Consider the following 18,137-nt stretch of genomic DNA (forward strand, 5'->3'; position numbering starts at 1 on the left):
AGCTTTCGCTCTCACCTGCCACCTCCTTTTTGTACATTAAAGGGCACTCAAATGACGAAATGCGAAGGTAAAAGCCGAAAAAGCAGTCAAATGTCAAGAAGGCGTTGGAATGTAATAACACTGAAACAACGGAGGTGAATGGCGCGCCCAGTTTAAACCCAGCCAATCACATCGCAATGTTGTCTTCTTCTACGCACAACGGTGTCTTTGTTTTACACTACTGACGATTAGTGGACGGAATCTGAACTTTATCAGCAACACTGTTTTATGAAAATGTGAAGATTCCGTTTCTGGAGAAATTGCGTGGGGATTATGGAGGTAGATTTGTGTCTTTAATATTCAATCCAAAAAAAAAAAAAGTTGATTCAATGAAATAAAAAGTTGCTTCAATCAAAATATTTATTTTCAATCGAACAAAAAGTCACTTCAATCAAAAAAAATGTGTTTGAATGCAAAAATAAATGTGAAACTCAAAAAAATATATTGATTGAATTTTTTTGGGGATTTAAGTCAATTTTTTTTTTTTTATTGTTTTTAATTGAAACAACATTTCTGATTGAAGTCATGTAATTTTGCGTTTGGACCACATTTTGGATAGGACATTTGTGTCTTTATTATTCAATCAAAAAATAAGTTGCTTCAAACAAACAAACAAAAAAAAAATTCAAAAGAAAAATCACTTTAATCAAAAATTTTAAAAATTCAATTGTAGAAAAATTGGTTTGAATGTGAAAAAATATTTGAGACTCAGAAATTCGCATTTGAACACTTTAAGCCCAGTAAGCGAGTGGACTACCAGCGAGTCGCTGGCGCCCTCGCCGGTAGCCCCATCGCTTCAGCTTTGAATGAGTGTCGTGTCATTCGCGGGCCGTCCACTCGACAGCCGGCCTCTGCACCTGGGGGGTGATATCGGGGTCCGACCAGTGTGCCGCGAACGTACCGTCGCAGGTACTCCAGTGAAATGCCGATTTCACACCCCCGTACCGGTGCCCTATATTCGGCTTGGACTCCAGCAGACTCCGATGGCTGGATGGAGCCCTGGTGGCCATTATTCTTGCTTCATACTTTTATGCCACTGGCGTAGTCACCTGCCACTCAAACACACCGGAACTAGCGTTGAAGTTGAATCTTTGTGTCAAAATGATTCAATCGAAAAAAAGTGCCTTCAAAACTTTTTCCACTTCAAAAAGAAAAGTGCCTTCAAAACTTTTTCCACTTTAAAAAAACCCAAAACTGAGTATAAAACTTTTTGCCTTTAAAAAAAAAGTGATACTTCAATATAAAATATATATATTTCAAATAAAAATATATATTTTCAAAAAAATATTTATTTTTGCAAATTATTTTTTTCTTTGATTAAAAATAGTTTTTTGATTAAAGCAACTTTTATTGCGATTGAATGATTTATACACAAATGTCCTACCCCTAATATGGCTCAAACACAAAAAAGATTTCTTCAATCAAAGAAAACAGTTTGAATGAAAAATAAAGTGTTCAAATGCGAATTTCTGAGTCTCAAATATTTTTTCACATTCAAATCTTTTTTTCTACGATTGAATTTTTAAAAAAAAATTGATTGAAGTGATTTTTCTTTTGAAAATATATATTTTTTTGTTTGAAGCAACTTATTTTATGATTGAATAATAAAGACACAAATGTCCTCGCCAACATGTGGTCCAAACGCAAATTTACATTACTTCAATCAAAAATGTTTCAATCAAAAAAAAAAACTTGACTTAAATTTTTTTAAAAAAGGATTCAATGAAAGAAAAATAGTTTTCAAATATATTTGATTGAGTTTCAAATTTATTTTTGCATTCAAACAATTTTATTTTGATTGAAGTGACATTTTGTTCGATTGAATATATATATTTCGATTGAAGCAACTTTTTATTTGATTGAAGCAACTTTTTTTTTTGATTGAATAATAAAGACACAAATCTACCTCCATAGGGGATGCTTTGCTCTCTGAATTGACGGCACTAGACGTCGAATCCCTTTTTAAGTGGGAGTGATGGTACGCTTGTTTATTAGCTGCCACGCTCCCGCTTCAAATGGATTGGACGTCTACCAGTGATAAACACATGGCAAATGGATAATAAGACCTTTCATTGCCCCTACCAAGGGCGGCCATGTTGCTAGGGGCGACATTCCCATCAAAGGCAATGCATTGACATTAAAATAAAGTGATAACTAGCTTAAAACAATCTTTAAAAGATTATTTTAGCAATGTCAAAGCATCTGCTATTTACTCGGCTGTAGATGTCCAATCCATTTCAAGTGGGAGGCAGAGAATGAACAAATTAAATGAAACTGAAAATGGATTTTTTTTTTTTTCATTGTATTGTCCCAATTTTCAGTGCTGCCATTGACGGCGCTCGATGTCCAATCCGTTTTGACTGGAAGAGGCGAATGAACATTCTACAAATATACAGTAGGGCCTATGCAGTTGAAGAACTTTCTAAAAACGCTGTGTCTTGTCCTCCAGGATGGCCGTCAACATTCCCGGCATCATCTCCATGGGTTTCTTCTATGTGCTGGTTCTGGCCATCGGAATCTGGGCGTCCTTGAAGTCCAGGAGGAAGAAGACCGGCACACTGGAGATGTCGTTGCTAGGCGATCGCCGCATCGGCCTGCTGGTGGGCGTCTTCACCATGACCGGTGAGACCCTCCCGATGCCACTATGGACATGCTTGGAGTCAACTTGTGTGTTTGGGGTTACCTTCTTAAGCCACATGGGTCGGAGGCGGCTTCATCGTGGGCACGGCGGAGATGGTCTACACCCCATCCATGGGCATGGCTTGGGCCACCGCTGTCACGCTGGGATACAGCACCTCCTTTATTCTTGGTAGCACACACAAAAAGTCAAATAGTGATTATTTCAATTCGTGGTAGAAAAATGAAATGACCTTTCATTGCCCCTATCAATATGGCCGCCCTGTGACGACGTTCCCATCAAAGTCAATGCGTTGACACTGTCAGCCCACTTCAAATAGATCATTGTGATAAGTTCGTGATGGCAACATTTTAATGTCACTGCATTGACTTTGAGTGGAATGTTGCCTCAGGGCAGCCATGTTGGTTGGGGCGACAAAAAAGTCTTTTCATGCTTCTGCCTTCAATTGAAATGAGTCTATCACGAGGAGATGTACAATCCAGGGTACAATCCATTTTGAAGTGGGAGGGATGGCAGCGAATGATTCGCAGCCTCAGGGCAGCCATGTTGGTAGGGGCAATAAAAGGTCATTGAAATGAGCTAAGTTTATCACTAATAGACAGTGTTGTCACAGATTACTTGAAAAAGTAATTTAATTACTGATTACACCTCAAAAAAGTGTTCTAGTTACTGTATACTTTATTATCAAAGTAATTAAATTACTTTAAAAGTAATTTATCGGTAATATCTCGCCAGTTTTTCTCCCTTTGCTGCCTCAACATAAGAACGACAACAGAAAAATATCATCGCATGCAAGTGACTTTCCGATAATTGAATTTAAAGGGAAAGTTCAGAATTTTTCACATAAGGTTGACATTATGCTTAATCTTTGAGTTAACGGAGGTTTAATTGGTTGATTTCAACCACCACTGACTCGCGTTAGCTTGGCCGCTCCGGGGCCCTGAAACTAAAAAATAACTGACAAACTGCATGGAATTTGTTGAAATCAACTCCACCAACTAATTTAAGCCCCTCTAACTCAAAGATTAAGCAAAATGTCAAAACTTCCCAACTTCGGGTTGGGGTTTAGGGTTTACAGCATATCAGTGGCAATGTAAAACAATGCAAATTGACTGCACAATAATCAACAACATACAAATGAATTGCACATTAATCAGTGCAATAAACTAAAATGTGGGGGCAGGCACGAATACGTGCACAACCTGGAAATATGCCGTACACACACGAGGTCAATTTGGCCACAAAACGTGGCGGCAAGCACTTTACACTCAGTTGGACTTACAACACATCCCAAAGATGCTAAACGAACATGTTACCTCACGGCATAAATGTGCAACACGAATATGATGTAAACAATGCTGCTTTACAAGTTATGAAATGGCCGCGCATATAGCGGCTCCAACCTATTGCTGGATCCCTCCAAAATGAAGGAAAAATACTCACGTTCATTCATCTCAGTCCCAAAACACTTAGCGCAGGGGGCGGCAAGTCCAGTCCTCAAGAGCCGCTATCCAACTTGTTTTCCATAGCTTGTTTTCCATGTCTCCCTCCTTTAACACACCTGAATCAAATAATCAGGCTCGTTATCAGGCTCCTGCAGAGCTTGCTGATCAGCTGATCATTTGATTCGGGTGTGTTAAAGGAGTGAGACATGGAAAACAAGCTGGATAGCAGCTCTTGAGGACCTGGTTAGCAGACCCCTGACTTAGCGCGTGTGACTCGAGACCAAAACAGAAAGTAACTATGAGCGGTTGCCATGGAAACGAACGCGTAGTGGGAACCACTCTAACATTTTCTATTCAAAATGCTCTTCGTTCATAACTACAATATTCTTCATTCAACATACATTATGAGGCAATAACAAAATAACAACACACAGACACTAAGGAAACTAATCGGATTACTGGTTTGGAAAAATGCACACTGTAGATTACTCTTTACTGAAAGAAAGTAATCAGATTAAAAGTTAGTGACAACACTGCTAATAGACGTCCAATCCATTTGAAGTGGTAGGCTGGCAACTCGTACATTCGCTGCCAGCCCTCGTAATTCATTAGTAGGGTTAGGTTTCATGAAATTATACGCTAATCAATCCTTCAATAAATCAAAGGTTAATCAAACTCACGGTTTCAAAACGAAACAACAATTATCACATAACAACAAACGGAATAGCATAATTAGCAATTGATGAAACAACTGTAACTGGAACTGAAAAATTCATTAGCACGCAAGTTTGAATGTTCACATCTGTACTGCCACAATGCATGCTGGGAGGCATGAGACATGTTGGACGACAACAGCAGGTGGCAGCAGAGGTTGTCTGTCTCTCCCAAAGGGGCCATTGATGGCCAAACGAAGCTTATTGAAGCAATTAAGCTTTGCAGCCAAGTGGTTCAAAACTTCATGGTGGTTCATTTGCTCTATGGCGCCATCAAATGGTCTTGAAACCCAAAAGCAAATTCTATGGCTATTTGTTTAAGAAAATGGAATGAATGTGCAAAATTCAACAATAAGGATCAGTTTTTCCACAGTGTTTGGCTTTAAATGGTTTGATTTTTTTGGGGGGGGGGATTGGAGTATTTCACAAGCTCCAGATGGGTTCTTTCACAGCCCGAAATGAACGATTTGCCAAAAGGCTGGCAACTCGTTCATTCGCTGCCACCTCTCCCACTTCAAATAGATTGGACATCTATTAGTGATAAATGTTAGTGTTTTAATATCATTGCATTGGTTTTGATGGGAAATTCGCCCCTACCAACATGCCGATGACATCATATTACAACTGAATCGGTATTGACGCAACACTAATGATGACCCGGCTCGATCTGAAACAGGCGGGCTGGTGTTTGCCGAGCCACTCCGCACCAGCCGCTGCGTCACCATGCTGGATCCTTTCCAGCGCAAGTATGGCAAGGGCTTGACGGCCATCTTCAGCGTGGTGTCGCTATTCCTCGACGTCTTTTGGGTGCCTTCCACCCTCACCGGCCTGGGTAGATATGAACACCATCGACATCTGTACGCCCGCATTTTTTCCACCCGAAATGTCTACGCGGCAGGCGCGACGATGAGCGTGGTTCTGGATCTTTCGTTCGCCGTGTGCGTTTGGATCTCGGCGGCGGTGGCCATCACGTACACCCTTCTGGGCGGCCTCTACTCGGTGGCCTACACCGACGTGGTGCAGCTGCTGCTCATCTTCTTCAGCCTGGTCGCCAACACCCGAGACAGCATCATTCAGGGGTGTCAAACTTGTTTTTTTCACGGGCTTAGATTTTCAGCCATTTCCTGTCAATTTTGCGGCATCCATGGGTCGCAAAAGTCGAAAAACCATATAAATGGCGGAGAAAAATAAATACTGCTAAAACAACAACAAACAACACGATGGACCAGATCTGGTCCCCGGACCGGAAGTTTGACACCCCTACCTTAATCCATCACGACTACGGTCTTCATTCACTTTCTTACATTGCGTGTTTGCGTAGTGGGCGTGCATCCCGTTCGCAGTGTCCAGTCCGCACGTGGCGCCAATTGCTTCCACATTGTGGAATAACACTCTGCACGCGCCATGGATAGGCGACTGGAATGCAGACAACATTTGGATTCTGCTGGATAATTTCTTCTTCTTGGTGAGTGCCGGCCAGGTCATCATACTATTTTAGGTCAGCTTTGTTGATTTTGGGGCATTTCTAGGTCACTTCATGTTGATTTTTGGGCAATTCTAGGTCTCTTCCCGTCTAATTTATGTCACTTCATGTTGATTTCTGGGCAACTCTGGGTCACTTGTTGGTGATTTCAGATCACGTCTTTTTTTGTTTTTTGGTCAGAATCAATGAACATCAAATGATTTATTTTTGAGTCAGATTTTGGAGCAATCCTTGTCACCCCCTGTCAATTTAAGGCGCTTGATTTTGGCTCAGATCTCGGTCACTTCTTGGTAATTCCAGATTGCATCTTGTTGGTTTTTTTGGTCAAGAACAGTGACCACTAATATTTTTATTCATTGGGATTTTGGGGCAATATTGAGTCACTTCCTGGCGAATCTAGAACAACTCTTTGTCACTTCAGGTTTATTTAAGGTCACTTCCACTTGATTTTGGCTCAAATCTCGGTCACTCCTTGGTGATTTCGAGACGTATCGTTTTGGGGGTTTTTTTTTAGTCAAGAACAATGACTACCAATAGATTTTTTTAGTCTGGTTGTGGGGCAATTCTGGGTCACATCTTGGTGAATCTAGAGCAATCCTTATCACTTCCTGTTGATTTAAGGTCACTTTCACTTGATTTTGGCCTAAATCTTGGTCACTTCTTGGTGATTCCAAGACGTATCTTGTTGATTTTTTAGTCAGGAACAATCCCCACCAATAGATATTTGTTGTTCTGATTTGTGGGCAATCCTGATTGACTTCCTGGTGAATCTAGAGCAATCCTGGTCACTTCCTATTGATTTAAGGTCACTTCCGCTTCATTTTGGCTCAAATCTCGGTCACTGCTTCGTGATGCCAGGTCATATCTTGTTTTTTTTTGGATCAAGAACAATGACCAGCAATAGACTTATTTTTGGGTCACTGCCTGGTGAATCTAGAGTAATTCCTTGTCACTTCCTGTTGGTTTAAACTCACTTCTGTCGTGATTTTGGCTCAAATCTCGGTTATTCTTGGTGATTCTGGGTCACATCTTGTTTATTTTTTGGTCAAGAACAATTACCACCAATAGATTTTTTTTGTGTGATTTGGGGGCAATTCTGGGTCACTTCTTGGTGAATCTAGACCACTCCTTCTTACGTCCTTTTGATTTAAGGTCACTTCCACTTGATTTTGGTGCAAATCCAGGTCACTTCTTTGTGATGCCATGTCGTATTTTGTTGTTTTTTGGTCAAGAACAATGACCATCAATAGATTTTTCCTGGGTTCCTTCCTGGTGAATATAGGGCGTTCCTTGTCATTTCCTGTGGATTTAAGGTCACTTTCGCTTGATTTTGGCTTAAAGCTTGGTCACCTATTGGTGATTCCGGGTTGTATCTTGTTGATTTCTTAGTCAAGAACAATGACCACCAATATATTGTTGTTTGTCTGATTTTGGGGCAATTCTGGGTCACTTCCTCTATCAATTCCTTGTCACTTCTGCATGATTTTGGCTTAAATCTCAGTCACCTACTGGTGATTCTGGGTTGTATCTTGTTGATCTTTTAGTCAAGACCAATGACCACCAGTAGATTATTATTTTTGTCTGATTTTGGGGTAATTGTGGCTCAGATCCCTGTCACTGCTTGGTGATTCCGGGTTGTATCTTGTTTTTTTTTAGTCAAGAACATTGACCAATGATAAAAACAAATTTCGATCAAATTTTGGGGTAATTCTGGGTCACTTCCTTCCTGATTTAAGGTCACTGTCGCTTGATTCTAGCTCAAATCCTGGTCAGTTCTTGGTGATTCCAGATTACATTTTTTTGTTTTGTTTTTTTTTTTGGTCAAGAAAAATGACCACCAACAGATTTTTTTGGGTCACTTCCTGGCAAATCTATCAAATCCTTTTCACTTCTGCATGATTTTGGCTTAAATCTCAGTCACCTACTGGTGATTCTGGGTTGTATCTTTTTGATCTTTTAGTTCAGACCAATGACCACCAGTAGATTATTTTTTTTGTCTGATTGTGGGGTAATTGTGGCTCAGATCCCTGTCACTGCTTGGTGATTCCGGGTCGTATCTTGTTTTGTTTTTGTTTTTTTTAGTCAAGAACAATGACCAATGATAAGATTTTTTTTTTTGGTCAAATTTTGGGGTAATTCTGGGTCACTTCCTTCCTGATTTAAGGTCACTAGCTCAAATCCTGGTCAGTTCTTGGTGATTCCAGATTACATTTTATTGTTTTTTTTTTTTTTTTTTTTTTGGTCAAGAACAATGACCACCAACAGATTATTTTGGGTCACTTCCTGGCAAATCTTGAGCAATTCCTTGTCACTTCCTGTTGATTTAAGGTCACTTCCGCTTGATTTTGGCTCGAATCTCGGTCACTTCTTGGGGATTCCTGATAACATTTTTTTTTTTTTCAAGTCCAAAACAATGACCACCGAGTAGATTATTTTATTTGGCTCCGATTTTGGGGTAATTCTGGGTCACTTCCTGATAAATTTAGAGCAATCCTCTTCACTTACTGTTGATTTAAGGTCACTTCTCCTTGGTTTAAGTGCACATCTGGGTCACTTCTTCTTGATTTCAGGTCATATCTTGTTTTTTTTTGTTTTTTTGGTAAAGAACAATGACCATCAATAGATTTTTAGGGTCCAATTTTGGGGAAATTCTGGGTCACTTTCTTCTTGATTTAAGGTCACTTTCGCCTACTTTTGGCTCAAATCTGTCAGTTCTTGGGGATTCCAGATTACATTTTATTATTTTTTTGTCAAGAACAATGACCACCAAGAGTTTTTTTTTTTTATTGGGTCACTTCCTGGTGAATCGAGAGCAATTTCTTGTCACTTCCGCTGGATTTTGACTTAAATCTCGGTCACTTCTTGGTGACTCCCGTGCACTTCCAGTTGATTTTTTGGTTTAAAAAAAATAAATAAATAAAATTAACTTTCAAAAATGTTTTTTGTGGGTCTCATTTTAACTTCAACTTCAAATTTTGCTAACGCACTCAGGCAGTGGGCAGTCTGGGCTACCAGTCGTTTCACCAGAGGACGCTGTCGGCAGCGTCACCATCCATTGCCAGGCGCGTCTGCTTCATCTCGGCCGCCCTCTTCGCCGTCTTTGGCATTCCTCCCATCCTGCTGGGGGCAGTAGGGGCGTCTGCGGGTAGGCGTGCCGCTCGACACCTGACTAGCGGTCGCCGTCTGCCTCAAAATTAAATTTAAAGCCCTGTATTGTCATCATACCAGTGGTGGAACAGAAGTGAACAGGGTCCGGGTGCAACGAGCATAAAAGGGACCCCCGAGAATAAATATGTTAAAATATATGGCACATTAAGTAGTAAGTGAACATAACATTGTGTTAACAGTTACTGTGTGTTCAGTGCCCTAATTGCACTGGGGACGAAAAGTCGTAGTACTAATACGAGAATAAAGTTGTAGTACTAGTACGAGAATAAAGTTGCAGTATTACGAGATTAATCTCATCGTCCTACTTTTTTCTTTCTTTTTTTTTTTTTTGCCTGAATACTCGGTCAAAAATGCCACCCAGTTGAGTGTGTCTTTTTTGAGTCCAGATTGGAACCAGACATCGTATGGCTCGCCGTCCCCCTATGAGCGTGGCGAGACGGCACTGGTCCTCCCGCTAGTTCTGCAGACCCTGACGCCCCCGTACGTCTCCATCATGGGCATCGGCTGCGTCGCCGCTGCCGTCATGTCGTCGGCTGACTCGGCGCTCCTGTCGGCAGCGTCCGTCTTCACCGCCAATGTGTACAATGGCGTCCTCAGGCCGCAGGTAAAGCAGTAAAAAAGCCACGAGGTGTAACCCAATTTGTCAATTGTCGAAACTTAACCTTGACCCCGTCAACGCTAGCAGAAGCTAGCTACTTTGCTAATTATTTTGAAGCACAAGAACTGGCACATGTTCTATAGCCAAAACTTAGGCTTGATCATGCCCGTCAACGCTCGCAGAAGTTAGCTAGTTGGCTAGTTCTTTTAAAGCATAAGAACTGGCATGTGTTCTACAGTTAACTATATTACTCAATTTATTCAGCCATCAACCACACCCCGTCAACGCGAGCGGTAACTAGCGGAAGCTAGACGAAGCTGACTTGTATGTTCAAATTTTTTCAGCACAAGAACTGGCAGATGGTCTAACCCTATTCATTAACCCTACCCTCAACCAAGCCCCCATCAATGCTAGTGGTGGCTCACTAATTGGCCAATTATTTTAAAGCTCAAGAAATAGCACGTGGTATATCGCTAACACTATCCATTAAACCTAACCTCGAACACGCACCTTTAAACTCTAGCGTTCCGCCAGGGCCAGGGCATAACAGCCAGCCTGAGCGGGGGAAAGAGGGAAAAGAAAGAGGGGGAAAATGGGAGAGAAAATGAAAAAAATTGGGCGAATGTCCACGAAAACAGCAGAAAAGACGAAAAGAAGTCAATGGGAGGACGGGGGTGGGATGCGTCACCAGCTGGAATCGAACCACCGCTAGCCAGAACAGTGGTGACTTCCTGTCACTTTTTTTTTTTTCAATCAAACTTTATTCCTTCACACATTACGTCAGCGGTGACTTACAGTCACATGTTGTTGTTGTTTTTTTTTAAACAATCAAATCTTTAATTATTAACAATACGTCATCAGATTTTGTTTTGTTTTGTGTGTTTGTTTGGGGCCTAAATGTATGTAGTAGTAAGGAGGAATTTCAATTGCAATTACACACACAAAGAAAACTATGATTGTAAAGTAATGTATTAAAGAAAATGTTCACAATGTTACATTAACGTAAAAATGAGATTTATGTATCTCCACCATTATGTCATTTTAAACACATAACAGTTATTCATGTCCACAAATATAACACTAATAACAACTGGAAATTCTTCAACAACAAAAATAACATCACGTATGTCCAAAAATATGGATTTTACATTGTGAGAAAAAAGTGGGAATTATTCACAACACGAACTATTTACAACATGCAAATTTTAAACACATATTTAAAATATAAAAAGCAAAAAATCACACAAGCAAAATAAACAATATTCAGTTTTGAAGAAATGTCAATGTTTGAATGTTTATTAATTATATTTACATTGTGAGCATGTTCCTCCACTCCTCTATGGTTTTGCCAGAAGCAGGACAGTACCATATTCCCTTTACCTGGCTGTGACCTGTGGTGCGTTTTTTTTTGTTTGTTTGTTTTTTTTTTTTACACATTTTTGGCATTTGTACTCATGGTTTTCTCTAAACCGCCTTTTCTTTGGGGCTTCCCCCCTTGCCTCTCGCTCCTGGTCTTCAAGCGCGACCCTTTTTAGTCTCCACTAAAGTATGCTGCTCGTCTCCAATGGGGCCACGCTCGTGATTGGCTGCGCCGACTTGGACTTGGTTGGCGCTATTCTTCAGCACTCGCTCGTGACTGGCTGCGCTGACTATGACACACTCGCCGGTCATCTTCGCATTTACTCGTGATTGGCTGTGCTACGTCGACCCGCTCGCTCCATCCGCTCTCTCGATTGGCACTCATGCCTTTCCCCCGCGGAAGCGTTAGCTTTAGTTACGAAAAACATTCGGATATATCGGACAGGCATTAGGAAACGTTATGATATGTTAGGATTACTTTAGGATACGTCAGGATACGTTAGGTATACGTGGGCAGGCCAATCGCCGCAAGGTGCCGCCAAATCGCCGCAAGGTGCCGCCAGCAGAAGCTAGCAGTGGCTAGCTATGTTCCCAATATTTTAAAGCATAAAAACTGGCACGTGTTCTACAGTTAACCCTATTCCTAAATCTAGCTGGCCCTCAACCATACCCGTCATCCTGAGTGGTAACTAGCGGAAGCTAGCAGAAGCTAACTTGTATGTCCAATTTTTTTAAGCACAAGAACTCGCACATGGTCTAACCAAGGGGTCGGGAACCTTTTTGGCTGAGAGAGCCATGAACACCACATTTTTTAAAATGTAATTTCATGAGAGCCATACAATATGTTTAAAACTAAAAATACTAGTAATGTGTGCATTTTATGTAATTTCAATGCTTTTAAAGTACAAGGGTTTGGGTTAGTCTCTGAATTCTTTTGAATAACATTGTTATGCTGTTGCTAATGAAGGATTTCGGCTTCCCAGCCAAGCCGCCGGAACAGCAACAGCCGAGCCAGAAGGCATCCCGCTGGCGCAGCTCCAGCATGACGGCCGGAAAGCCAAACTCCGCGCGTTCACTCCAGCGTTAACCCTTCGTACTGACTCCATTTTGAACGGTTTAAACAAAGCTCACCGGGAACAAGTTGACAATTTATTCGTCGACATTGATGAAAAAGCAAGGTAAAACAGACGACGGAGAGGCAATACTGGATCCAGGGTCCAGGCTAAATGTTCAGTCTTTTGAAAGTTGCGGTGGAATGGGCAGGGCTGAAGGCGTGCCTGGGTGTTGTCTTGGGATCATCCTTCTGTGGCAGGTTTGGGCGGTCAAGTTCGTGTGTCATTCTTCGTGGCTGGGTCGTGGTTGCCACGGCAACTAAGGCATGTCTTGATGTCTAAGGCGCTGAGCTATCAACTTGTTGCCCTGGTACGGCGGGGGTGTCCTGGACTCCCCGACGTGAAAGTCGCCACGGAGCCAGAAATTTAATTAATTTATTAATTAATTAATTTATTTATTTTTCTTTCATTTTTTTGGGTCAAACCTCCTAAAACTACTGAAATGCAAAGAAAACTGTTTTGGCACAGTATTTCTATAACACATACAAAAACTGATTTTCATTCTAAATTGTATTTTAGTTAACAAAAACAGCAATAACCCCAACTTCCATCTCCTAATTTTTATTTTCCCTCATTTCCTCACATACTAAATGCCAGATCTCAATTTTAACTGCTTAAGAACATAGGATGTATATTAAAATTGCAGTTAATGTAAACATTTAGTTTGTTTTTTTAAGAAGATATAAGTAACATACATTCAGAAAAATAAGTACAAATGACTTATATTATGCAGAGTGAAATAGAATATATTCTCAAGATCGCGCAAACATTGACTTTTTAAAATCATAAGGAAATAAATAAGTAGCCTAACGTAAATGAACAAATATATGTCCAAAGTGCACATTGACAGCCTTGATGTTCTGAACCTCCCCATCAGAGCAAATACAACTAAATTTGATAAATAAGTCTCCTCAACTCTTTCGTTGCTCTGAAAGATTTGATCCATTTTATGTTGCATTGCCCTTTTTTGTCGCATCAATTCAACAACCTTTTTTTTTTTTTTTATTGCTGTTCCATAAAACATGCACATTTGAACCAATCAGAGCTAACTATCTCTGCTGATCACATGTCAGTATGTCAGCCAATTGAACGGATAAATGAGTCCAGGTGTTTTGCTTTGGTGCGTTCATTCGCACATTGATATGATTCATCATCGTCAGACTCAGATAACTGCAGCAGCTGGGGAAACCTCCATGCCGTCCGTGGAATGAAATAAATAATAAATATCGGTGGAAATGGATTACGCTACACAAGTACTTTATTATGGTTGTTATTATCACTTGTGTATGTAAATAAGTAGATTGTTTTCTTCTTTGAGATGAAATGCATGTGTGGCAGCTTAGCACTTTTTTTTTTTACACAGCGTTTTGACAGTTGCCGTCATATTTTCGGAATCAAAGCACCGTGTACCGGAACAGCATTCCGGCCCTGAATCTTATACCGGAACTGCGTTCCTGACCGTTCTGGTCCACTTTCACCCCTGGTTAACCCTAACCTCAATCACGTCCCATTCAACTCTAGCGTGGGGTAGCAGAAGCTAGCAGTTGCTAGCTAGTTTGCCAATCCAAAGCTGGTCTATGGGCAACTCTATTCGTAAACCTATCCTAAACTAGGCCCAGTCAATGCTAGCGGTTACTAATGGAAGCTTTATCTATATTTCAAAGTGCAAGAATTGAATGGAAATTGGGAAAATGCAAATCTGGGAGATGTTTGTGTACCAAGCGAGGTGGTTTTGTACGTGACATGTTTTAGGAGCATCGTAAGCGCTTTGTTGTAATGAGTCCCCGTCACGCTAGCCGCAGGCTGACTCTTCTCCAATGTGTGGTCATTGTTTCCGCCCCAGGCGTCCCAGCGCGAGCTTCAGCTGGCGATCCGCGCGACGGTGGTGGTGGTGGGCGTGGTCGGCACGGCCCTGACCCGTCTGAAAACCAGCGTCATCCTCTTCTGGTTCCTGGGTGCCGAGATTTCCTACAACGTGATTTTCCCCCAACTGCTCTGTGTGGTATTTTTCACTGGCACCAACGCGTATGGTGCCACGCTGGGCGGAGCCGCCGGCTTGGCGGTTCGCGTACTGTGCGGCGAGCCTTTGGTGGGCCTGCCGCCCGCGCTGCATTTCCCGGGAGGCCTTTGGGAGGACGGCGTGTACATGCAGCGCTTCCCAGTCAAAACCTTCGCCATGCTGTGCTCTCTGGCGGCCATTTTGTTCTTCTCCTTCCTGGCGTCTCAGCTTTTCCGGAGGGGACTTCTTCCCGCCGGCTGGGACGTTTTTCATGTGTGCGACCGGGCGGCTGCACGTGAGGATACGAAAATTCAAGAGACCGCCTTGGACCCAATGATCACTCCAGGCTCCTGAGTCGGCAAACGGGAAAGCCTTGGAATCAAACATATTAACTGTTTTAGTGCCATTGACGTTGATAGACATCTAATGAATTTGAAGCAGGAGAGGTGGTTCATTCACTGCCATAGCTACCATTAAAATGAAAATCCTATCAAATCGTTTCCATTTCAATGAGTCCATTCAAACCAATGTCCAACGGCGTACCGCAAGCAACACGTCACTTCCGCTCATTAATATTCATGACATTAGCTACTGTTGCTAAGTCGGGACAAGCGACCGTTTGTCCCTAATAGGAAATGAATGGAAATCGTGTACAAAGGAGATGTTTGAAATAATTGAGAAGCACTGGATTAGTCGAATAATCGTAAAACTAGTCGGCTGACTAATCAGGAGAAAATTTGTCGTTTAGAACAGCCCTAGTGTACCAGAACATATTTCCTCCACACCCTTCTCACCTTTTTAACCCCTGACCCATGAAGAGGGCCCCTGGATATGTTCGCCTTAGGCCCCAAAATTGCCAAGTCCCCCACTGACTATTGTGGTGGAAGATTTTGGTAGCAATTTGTTGGTTCCTTTTTATTTATTTATTTTTAGATATTGACACCTTTTTAAAACAATATTTTGATTCTTGGCAGGAGCATATCGATAACCTTTTTGGGATCCAAAGTATCACGATATATAACCATTTCGATATTTTGTCACACCCCTACCGGAAACTGTAGTCTTCCTTATCAGCAGGTGGCATGAGTTAGCTAATTACTTTGTTTAGTGATGTGTCAGGTGGAGGTGACAGTAACATTAGCTGCTAGCAAAACCATCATGATGACAGCTATTCAAAGGTTTTTGAAAAGGACACCGGACAAAATCCTGACCCAGATGAAGGCTCAAGTATGAGTGGCGGTTAAGTGTTTCCTCGCCAGCAAGGATTCCACTACAACAGTGAGTGAGAAAAAATTGATTCCTATTCAATACACGACTTTATATTGGCGGTGTGCCTTTATAAGGAAAAAAAAGGTTGAAAAATACTGCTCCAAGGGAATAACATACTCCGTGATTGCTGTGCATAAAATTAGGCAGGCAGTGAATGAGTTGGACACCTTTTTCGCATCAACATCATGATTGTGAGGTGACTGTGTGAGCACTAGAGGGCAGCGTTGTCCTGACACAACAGCACGCAGGCTAAATTGCTCATTAGGCAGCAGCAGAAGCGTTTTCTGCTCCATGACAAAGATGAATGAGTCGTCCTCCTTGTCATCTTTTCTTTCTTCTTCAATTCCCCTCTCCCCCCCACCTGCTTGTGACCCGCCTCTTGTCATCCTCCCTCTTCATCCTCCAGTCAGCGTCAATTAGTCGCTGGAGTGAATATGGCCGCGTTGACCTTTTTTTTCTTGTTCGGCTTACTTTCGCTGAGTCTTCGCTTTCTGCTTATTTTCATTTTTGGCTTTTAAAGTCGCTTATCTGCAGTTTGCTTCGTTTAAATCAGGTGTCAAACTCCAGGCTTGAGGCCAGATCTGGCCCGCCAGATGGTTCTGTACGGCCGGCGAAAGTAAATCATATGCATCGAGTTTGCTGCCTTCTTGTTTTTTGATTTAATACTAAAATAAAATAAAAACAATTATAAAAATAAGAAAAATGCAGATAAATGCAAAATATCTGCTATTAGAGTGGATTAGGGCTGCAGCTATCGACTGTTTTAGTAGTTGATTAATCTATCAACTAGTTATAAACAAAGGCTTGTAAAATTGCACTTTCAAAAGAACAATAAATGCGAATACAAAAAATTTGCGAGTGTTTCTTTAAAGTAAGCAGAATTGCACTTTCATTTAAAAGCCTCAAATGGTATAAAAACAAAACAAAAAAACATGAGGTTCCAAGTGCAACAAATGAATAACTGGCTAAATTCGCAAAAAGTCCGCTAGCTCAAATGTTATAAAATGCTCATGATTTTTTACAAGGCTTCTCACAAATTGTTCAAACACATAATCCCGCAAAAAATGGCCAAATAGCCCGATAAACTAAATTATGAACGTATTAAAAAAAACATATTAGCTCAAATAAAAACTAGGGCTGTCAAACGGTTAAAAATTTTAATCGAGCTAATCACAGCTTAAAAATTAATTAATCGCAATTCAAACAATCTCTAAAATATGCCATATTTTTCTGTAAATTATTGTTGGAATGGAAAAATAAGACATGACGGATATATACATTCAACATAATGTACATAAGTACTGTATTTGTTTATTATAACAATAAATCAACAAGATGGCATTAACATTATAAACATTCTGTTGAAGTGATCCATGGATGGAAAGACTTGTAGTTCTTAAAAGATAAATGTTAGTACAAGTTATAGAAATTTTATATTAAAACCCCTCTTAATGTTTTCGTATTAATAAAATTTGTAAAATGTTCAAACAAAAAATAAACTAGTAGCCCGCCATTGTTGATGTCAATAATTACTTACACAATGCTCATGGGTGCTGAAGCCTATAAAATCAGTCGCACCCAAGCGCCAGCAGAGGGCGGACAAACTCCATAAAACACAACAAGTGAGCGTTTCACTGTACTGCCATTTAAATCTGTCTGAGCGGGGCATGTGCGTTAATTGCGTCAAATATTTTAATGTGATTAATTTAAAAAATTAACGCCCGTTAACGCGATAATTTTGACAGCCCTAATTTAATTTTTTTGTCCTCAACGTAATTTTTTCCTCCCTTTTCATTTGCTTTTAGTTTAGTTTTTAAACATCATTTTAAAAGAGAATTCAAAATAAAAAGAATTCAGTTTTTAATTTTGTTTAAAAATTAAAAACCTAACAAATAAATAAATCCAGAATATTGATAATGTTGAGTGTTTCTTTTTTGACTGCGTCATTCGGCATTCGACCATTTCGGCTGCAAACAAAGCCAAAGAAAAACAAAACAAAACAACTTGTGGCGTCTGGCAGTTTTGTTCTCTTTAGCAACCATATTTTTCTGGAAAATACTTCTAAAAAATGATAATAATAATGAAGCAGATAGTTAATTTGGCTTTGGTTGGAGTGAGAGAGTCACTTTTTGCTGACCGGTCAAGTCTGGCCAAACCTCTCATTTGTCTCAGTTAATGAACTCGACGCAGCTGGCTGGCAAGCGGGTGACATAGCAGACCGAGATCCCTCGACCGGGTTCATGTTGAAGCACAGTTGGTTGGCTCGGAGGGGGTTGGGAACCACTGCCGCGAGAGGAAATGCACCCAGACAGGC

General features: G+C 40.9%; 2 protein-coding genes across 3 annotated transcripts in view; one reads left to right on the forward strand and one right to left on the reverse strand.

Annotated features, from left to right (window-relative positions):
- Positions 1-134, reverse strand: part of LOC130922784 (kinesin-like protein KIF20B) — a 37,309-nt gene extending 37,175 nt beyond the window's left edge. For both annotated transcript variants that reach the window (XM_057847827.1, XM_057847826.1), the window contains exon 1: positions 16-134. The gene's annotated coding sequence lies outside the window, so the exon portion shown is untranslated. The remainder of the gene's footprint in view (positions 1-15) is intronic.
- Positions 1-14,908, forward strand: part of LOC130922668 (high affinity choline transporter 1-like) — a 38,797-nt gene extending 23,889 nt beyond the window's left edge. Inside the window, exons 2-9 of the mRNA XM_057847581.1 lie at positions 2,489-2,661; positions 2,732-2,848; positions 5,512-5,667; positions 5,734-5,882; positions 6,157-6,300; positions 9,310-9,463; positions 9,873-10,090; positions 14,399-14,908. Of these exons, the coding sequence (XP_057703564.1) occupies positions 2,490-2,661; positions 2,732-2,848; positions 5,512-5,667; positions 5,734-5,882; positions 6,157-6,300; positions 9,310-9,463; positions 9,873-10,090; positions 14,399-14,908 (1,620 nt within the window). The 5' untranslated portion in view covers position 2,489. The remainder of the gene's footprint in view (positions 1-2,488; positions 2,662-2,731; positions 2,849-5,511; positions 5,668-5,733; positions 5,883-6,156; positions 6,301-9,309; positions 9,464-9,872; positions 10,091-14,398) is intronic.
- The last annotated feature ends 3,229 nt before the right edge of the window (positions 14,909-18,137 follow it).

The sequence above is a fragment of the Corythoichthys intestinalis genome, chromosome 10 (assembly GCF_030265065.1).
Source record: "Corythoichthys intestinalis isolate RoL2023-P3 chromosome 10, ASM3026506v1, whole genome shotgun sequence".
In the NCBI taxonomy this organism is placed as follows: Eukaryota; Metazoa; Chordata; class Actinopteri; order Syngnathiformes; family Syngnathidae; genus Corythoichthys; species Corythoichthys intestinalis.